The sequence below is a fragment of the Gigantopelta aegis genome, chromosome 14 (genome assembly GCF_016097555.1).
Source record: "Gigantopelta aegis isolate Gae_Host chromosome 14, Gae_host_genome, whole genome shotgun sequence".
In the NCBI taxonomy this organism is placed as follows: Eukaryota; Metazoa; Mollusca; class Gastropoda; order Neomphalida; family Peltospiridae; genus Gigantopelta; species Gigantopelta aegis.
In genome coordinates this window covers 816,603-824,549 of record NC_054712.1, presented here as the reverse complement: position 1 = coordinate 824,549, position 7,947 = coordinate 816,603, and the positions used below count along the sequence as shown (strand labels likewise).

General features: G+C 43.3%; 1 protein-coding gene across 1 annotated transcript; it reads left to right on the top strand.

Moving 5' to 3' along the window:
• The first annotated feature begins 3,414 nt into the window (after positions 1-3,414).
• On the top strand, positions 3,415-5,739 carry LOC121388349. Its single transcript, XM_041519646.1, has 3 exons — positions 3,415-3,435; positions 4,472-4,512; positions 5,064-5,739. The coding sequence occupies exons 1-3, from the start codon at positions 3,415-3,417 to the stop codon at positions 5,737-5,739; spliced, it is 738 nt and encodes a 245-aa protein (XP_041375580.1).
• Positions 5,740-7,947: the final 2,208 nt, after the last annotated feature.

The following is a 7,947-nucleotide window of genomic DNA, read 5'->3' as shown; positions in this document are numbered from 1 at the left end:
GATAGCCTAACCACGACGCCACCGAGGCCGGTCGTTCAAGGGCAAGTTCCAACGTAACGTCCTGTCAATATATATGGTACACAGTTTAACTAAACCACACCCGTTTACAGGCACATAATTCTGGAACTACCTATAAAAGGTGTGTGGAATTCTACAGATGACAGATCCATCACCTAATGTATGTTCAATGGAAATGTCAAGAACCTACGTTGGCTCGAGACTATACGCATGTGTTAACGTCACACCCCGTGAAATGTCGAAATTCTCAGTTCAGCTCAATTTTGAGATTGGACCCACAATTGTGAAACTAAACATAATATAGGGGAACCCTGCAGTACATATTGTAGACTAAAGTTGATTGAATAAAAAGGCATACGCGTACGATACAGGGGGAGGAGGGGGGATACTATAGCAAAACTTCACATTCGAGCCAAAAACATGGACATTCGGGCAAACTGTGTTAACCTGAGACCTTTTTTACCAGGTATTTATATCGTTCTACCCTCAAAATTAGTTTTAATACATGTATGTAAACATTCTTAGTGATTCGTTAGCAGCCCTATATAGCTGTTTGGTAGTAATACTAATATAAATATATGTTGTTATCCGGAATCGGGCAATTTTGTTTAATTCGGGCAAAAAACAGCATGCTTACCCCCACCCCCACCCCCCACCCCCACCCCCGTAGGAAATGGTTTATTTAACAACGCACTCAACACATTTTATTTACGGTTATATGGCGGACATATGGTTAGTGACTATACATATGGAGAGAGGAAACCCGCTGTCGCCACTTTATGGGCTACTCTTTTCGATTAGCAGCAAGGGATCTTTTATATGCACAATCCCATAGACAAGATAGCACATACCACGGCCTTTGATGTACCAGTCGTGGTGCACTGGCTGGAGCGAGAAATAGCATAATGGGCCCACTGATTAGAAACACGAGAGCCCGTACGCCTATGAATAAAAGTGTATTTATTTATTGGCAATGGATAACCGTATTAAAAAATAAAAAAAACGAAAAAAACAAAGATAACCGTATTTGAAGCAATACTAACTGTTATATAGTACGACTAGCTGCATTTACTCCGTACTCTCTGCTTTGGTACGACTGAACCTATATAGGTAGCACTAAACTAAATAACTTCCGGCTGAGTCAAAGTTCGAGGCGCACCGAAATTTTGATAGAGAATTGAACACCACAAGTCCTGTGATTGGTGATAAATATGAGTGTGTTGGTTATAAAAAAAAACCAGTTTCATGTGGGCAAAAACGAGCTACTCTCGATTCACTAATATCAAAACCTATATTAATTCGGCCATTTACCTTTCGACCGACCGTTCAAAATTGCGCCAAATTCCTTCGATCAAAATTGCGCACCCTTTTCTCTTTAGCATTTAACTGCTCCATTCAAATTCCATAGCACCACCACCACCCCCACCCGCCTGCTACCGATTTGATTGGGTTGCTGGTGCTCCCTTGCACCTGCTAGTGCAGGCGGTCCCTCCTCCCCCCCCCCCCCCCTCCCCACCCCCCACACCTTTCCTGTCATGGACAAGCGTGCGCTACAACAGCTTGTTCTGAATGTGCACGTAAAACCCTATGACATGACATGACATGACATGACATGTGGGCAAAAAAAAAAAGTCAAGTAGCCTTGTGCTTGAAACATGTACTGGATACCTGTAAACAAACAAGTACTCGAATTTTGCGTGGAACTAGAGTAGTTATATACGCTACCCGTTATCTCAGAAATGAGCAGTTTGACCCCCAATTTTTCTGATTCACTTTAAGGGTGAGGGGTGGTAGTAATTATATCCGTGGCGTTTATGTCGATTGATACCATGCAGGTAGGAGTTTTACCCACATATGTTACTATTGTCGTCTATGGGATTTGATTTGGTAGTATACACCCTATAAATATGCACCGTCTGATGTATTATTTATTATAATGATGCCATTCATTGTCAGAGCATTTACAATAGTATTGTCAACGTAGTGTCATTCGCCAATTTGCCATATCCATTATTTACCAAATTAACTTCGACATTAAAAGGCTGAACAATCGTACATTATTTTTATTTCACGTATAATGTTCAGTGTGAAAGTAGGGCAGGGCGCCCATTTAGTCAATATTTTTCTTAATTGACAGGGCGAGTTGTTTTCCTCTAGATAGCAAATTTAAAATGGCAGGCAGATTGTTTATGTTGTTGGAAGATTTGTTGTGTCAATAATGATGCAAGTACTTCCACCGGGATTTAGTGAGTATGGTAGGTTATACATTTTTTATTTGTATGTCCATGTGTTGCACTATTTCGGTTGAGAAACTGTTGAAAAATGGTGCCACTAGTTCTGAATACCAGCTATACATAGGGTATGTAACAATATCCGGACGTATTTGTATGTCCATGTGTTGCACTATTTCGGTTGAGAAATTATTGAAACATGGTGCCACTAGTTCTGAATACCAGCTATACATAGGGTATGTAACAATATCCGGACGTAGAAAGAAAGAACCACACTTTCTACGACTCTTCGGACTATGTGCAAAGCAATTGACACTAGCACCAGAGAAATTCGCCGAAATGAACGCTCACTTGATTAAATGTTAATGTTAAAGTTAATATTTGTTTTAGTTAACGACACCACTAGAGCACATTGATTTATTAATCATCGGCTATTGGATGTTAAACATTTGGTAATTTTGACAGTTTTAGAGAGGAAACTGGCTACATTTCTTTTCATCAGTAGCAAGAGATTATTTTATGCTCCATCCCACAGACAGGGTAGCATATACCACGGCCTTTGATATACCAGCCGTGATGCACTGAGTGAAACGTAGAAATAACCCAATGGGCACATGGAGATCGCATCAAGCGAGTGCCTTACCACTGCACTACGTCCCGCCCTGATTAAATGTATGCATATATATGCGTATAGATTAAAAAAATATATATAACCCCTGATTAAATGTATGCATATATATGCGTATAGATTTTTTACTCTTAACTTAATGTGGTTTGGCATATATACCCCTAGGTTCGTCACATTGTCATAGAAAATACACTGGATTATTGATCTCTAGAATGTCATAAACATGTCTCTTTTGTTCCATAACTGTGCATCTGTGCCTTATTTGAGGACCACCCCATATTATCTTATAGTGTTAAGCCACCCTAGATTCACCATATTACCATAGGACATACGCTTTAGTTTCAATTGTTGATTTTTTTTTTAAATGTTGCATATTTCTGAACAATATGCTAAAATGAATGTTGAATGAGGCGGGTTTCTTCTCTAAGATCATATGTCAGAATTATCAAATGTTTGATATTCAATAGCCAATGATTAATAAATCAATGTGCTCTAGTGGTGTCGTCAAACAAAGGAAACTAAAAGAAAAGAGAAGAGATGTCGATTCTGCCGTTACACGTGAGTACTTTACAAAATATGCCGAGTGACAGACATTCATTATGTTCAATAATATTTGTGTGTGATACTATAGGCTGCACTGTACCAAATAAAATTCCATAGTTGACCAAGTTAACTTTTGTGTTTAAAAATACTATATGAAATATATCAGCCAAACTATGACCCATAAATATTAGTACTACAACCCCTACCTCAAAGTATTAACTGAAAACAGTCGAACCTTTCATGGCTCAGTTTCGATATAACCTATACTTGACACAGTGGTAATAGATTAATTAAAATTACATACATACTTTACCCAGAATTTTTTTTGTTTTGTTTTACAACAAACACTCTCAAATTTATCACCAATGTCAGGACTTGTGGTATTAACTGCTCTATTAAACGTTCGGTGCACCTCGAACTTTGACCCAGCCAGATGTTATTTGCTTTAATACTAACTATAGTCTGTCTCACAGGGAACATCTTTTTTCACACTATGGAATTTACTACAAATTATGTGTTTCTCAACTGTCTGTTTTCTAAATTGCGCACACAAAATAGTTGTGTTGTTTTTGTGGGGTTTTATGTTCTTTGTTGTGTTGTTGTTGTTTTTTGTTGTTTTTTCTTATTTTAAAAACACTTTGACTTTTCTTTCTATGTCAGGGACGGGACATAGCTCAGTGGTAAAGCGTTCGATTGATCCCCGTCGGTGGACCCATTGGGCTATTTCTCGTTCCAGCCAGTGCTCCACAACTGGTGTAACAAAGGCCGTGGTATGTACTATTCTGTCTGTGGGATGGTGCATATAAAAGATCCCTTGCTGCTAATCGAAAAAGAGTAGCCCAGGAAGTGGCGACAGCGGGTTTCCTCTCACTATGTATGTGTGGACCGTAACCATATGGCTGACGCCATATAAACGTAAATAAAATGTGTTGAGTGCGTCGTTAAATAAAACATTTCCTTCCTTCCTTTTTATGTCAAACCAAACTGCAACTATTCACAATAAAACTTTTGGTGTTTTTTGTTTTTCTAATTTTGTTGTTGTTTTTTGTAGGATGATGGGACGGATTATAAATGTAACTCGTGCTTATCACAGTAAAGTTTACATGGGCGATGGGCCCATTGGGCTATTTCTCGTTCTAGCTAGCGCACCACGACTGGAATATCAAAAGCATTTTACTAATAGACAAAATGTAACGGGTTTCCTCTCTAAGACTATATGTAAAAATTACTATATTATTGACATCCAATAGCCGATGATTAATAAATCAATGTACTCTAGTGGTGTCATTAAAACAAAACATGCTACATTGGGCTTTCCACCCAAGATAGCCAGCCCCCATTAGCCGAGGCTATACACGCGGCCGCCGAGTACATAGCCACTTCTGTGTTAAGTAACAAAGATAGCCAGCCCCCATTAGCCGAGGCTATACACGCGGCCGCCGAGTACATAGCCACTTCTGTGTTAAGTAACAAAGATAGCCAGCCCCCATTAGCCGAGGCTATACACGCGGCCGCCGAGTACATAGCCACTTCTGTGTTAAGTAACAAAGATAGCCAGCCCCCATTAGCCGAGGCTATATACGCGGCCGCCGAGTACATAGCCACTTCTGTGTTAAGTAACAAAGATAGCCAGCCCCCATTAGCCGAGGATATAGCCACGCGGCCGCCGAGTACATAGCCACTTCTGTGTTAAGTAACAAAGATAGCCAGCCCCCATTAGCCGAGGCTATACACGCGGCCGCCGAGTACATAGCCACTTCTGTGTTAAGTAACAAAGATAGCCAGCCCCCATTAGCCGAGGCTATACACGCGGCCGCCGAGTACATAGCCACTTCTGTGTTAAGTAACAAAGATAGCCAGCCCCCATTAGCCGAGGCTATACACGCGGCCGCCGAGTACATAGCCACTTCTGTGTTAAGTAGCAAAGATAGCCAGCCCCCATTAGCCGAGGCTATACACGCGGCCGCCGAGTACATAGCCACTTCTGTGTTAAGTAACAAAGATAGCCAGCCCCCATTAGCCGAGGCTATACACGCGGCCGCCGAGTACATAGCCACTTCTGTGTTAAGTAACAAAGATAGCCAGCCCCCATTAGCCGAGGATATGTACGCGGCCGCCGAGTACATAGCCACTTCTGTGTTAAGTAACAAAGATAGCCAGCCCCCATTAGCCGAGGCTATATACGCGGCCGCCGAGTACATAGCCACTTCTGTGTTAAGTAACAAAGATAGCCAGCCCCCATTAGCCGAGGCTATACACGCGGCCGCCGAGTACTATACACGCGGCCGCCGAGTACATAGCCACTTCTGTTTTAAGTAACAACGATAGCCAGCCCCCATTAGACGAGGATATGTACGCGGCCGCCGAGTATATAGCCACTTCTGTGTTTCATAACAAAGATGGCGGCTTCCATTACAGTTGTATTAATGGAATTCATCTGTGTACGCAATATGCAGCTCAATCTGTGTACGAGAGTCGACTGGACCTGAGCGCAGAAATAACCTTGACAAATGCTGCATCGTGTAAGTAGAAAGACTGTCGGAATCGTTCAGAACGATCGGCAACTGTTATAATGGCCTTGCGTGCTATATCACAGATCTGACTCGTTCAGAACGATCGGCAACTGTTATAATGGCCTGGCGTGCTATATCACAGATCTGACTCATTTACAATAGATCATTCGTAGTATTTTTCTACTCGTGACACGCCATCCTTCGATACTCTGTAGATACACCCGTTAATCAAAGTAACTTTAAATGTATGAACTCCTCTCGAGCGGCAAAAAGGTGGCTTACGTTCTCTACCAATATCTATACCTACTATAGTAACAATATATTATAAACACCTGACACCTTGTCAAGGTAGTTGACCGTACAAGCACCGTTTTGGGGTGCGGTGTTTGGAGTTGTTGCTGTTATTTGTTTTGTTTGTTGTTGTTGAGGGGTTTTTTCGGCGGGGGGGGGGGGGGGGGGGGGTGAGATTTTCTTTTTTGGGGGGGGTGAGATTGGGGTATCGATGGGGGGGGTATTTTGTTTGTTTTTTTGGTATTTGTTTGTGTTTTTGGGGGGTTTTTTTTGGGGGGGGGATTTGCCTAACAATAAATCCACTGAGTTTGTGTTGTGTACTTCAGCAGTGACGGGACAAGCGACTGGGGATTGCAGATGTAATCCCTTATCAAGCTACTGCAAGTTATGTGTGTTGTGTACCCAGCAGTGACGGGTCCAGCGACTGGAGGTTGCAGATGTAATCCGTTATCAAGCTACTGCATGTTATGTGAGTTGTGTACTTCAGCAGTGACGGGTCCAGCGACTGGAGGTTGCAGATGTAATCCCTTCCCAAGCTACTGCAAGTTATGTGAGTTGTGTACCCAGCAGTGACGGGTCCAGCGACTGGAGGTTGCACATGTAATCCCTTCCCAAGCTACTGCAAGTTATGTGAGTTGTGTACCCAGCAGTGACGGGTCCAGCGACTGGAGGTTGCACATGTAATCCCTTCCCAAGCTACTGCAAGTTATGTGAGTTGTGTACCCAGCAGTGACGTGTCCAGCGACTGGAGGTTGCACATGTAATCCCTTCCCAAGCTACTGCAAGTTATGTGAGTTGTGTACCCAGCAGTGACGGGTCCAGCGGCTGGGGGTTGCAGATGTAATCCCTTATCAAGCTACTGCAAGTTATGTGTGTTGTGTACCCAGCAGTGACGGGTCCAGCGACTGGAGATTGCAGATGTAATCCCTTATCAAGCTACTGCATGTTATGTGAGTTGTGTACTTCAGCAGTGACGGGTCCAGCGACTGGAGGTTGCAGATGTAATCCCTTCCCAAGCTACTGCAAGTTATGTGAGTTGTGTACCCAGCAGTGACGGGTCCAGCGACTGGAGGTTGCACATGTAATCCATGTGAGTTGTGTCCCAAGCTACTGCAAGTTATGTGAGTTGTGTACCCAGCAGTGACGGGTCCAACGACTGGAGGTTGCAGATGTAATCCCTTCCCAAGCTACTGCAAGTTATGTGAGTTGTGTACCCAGCAGTGACGGGTCCAGCGACTGGAGGTTGCACATGTAATCCCTTCCCAAGCTACTGCAAGTTATGTGAGTTGTGTACCCAGCAGTGACGGTCCAGCGACTGGAGGTTGCAGATGTAATCCCTTCCCAAGCTACTGCAAGTTATGTGAGTTGTTACCCAGCAGTGACGGGTCCAACGACTGGAGGTTGCAGATGTAATCCCTTCCCAAGTGCAAGTTATGTGAGTTGTGTACCCAGCAGTGACGGGTCCAGCGACTGGAGGTTGCAGATGTAATCCCTTCCCAAGCTACTGCAAGTTATGTGAGTTGTGTACCCAGCAGTGACGGGTCCAGCGACTGGAGGTTGCAGATGTAATCCCTTCCCAAGCTACTGCAAGTTATGTGAGTTGTGTACCCAGCAGTGACGGGTCCAGCGACTGGAGGTTGCAGATGTAATCCCTTCCCAAGCTACTGCAAGTTATGTGAGTTGTGTACCCAGCAGTGACGGGTCCAGCGACTGGGGTTGCAGA

Excerpts from the sequence above, each read along its gene's own strand:
- LOC121388349 (XM_041519646.1), top strand. The coding sequence starts at position 3,415 with ATGTCGATTCTGCCGTTACAC. Across the intron at positions 3,436-4,471 it reads TGTCGATTCTGCCGTTACAC|GATGATGGGACGGATTATAA; the intron begins GTGAGTACTTTA and ends TGTTTTTTGTAG. Across the intron at positions 4,513-5,063 it reads TGTAACTCGTGCTTATCACA|CCGAGGATATAGCCACGCGG; the intron begins GTAAAGTTTACA and ends AGCCCCCATTAG.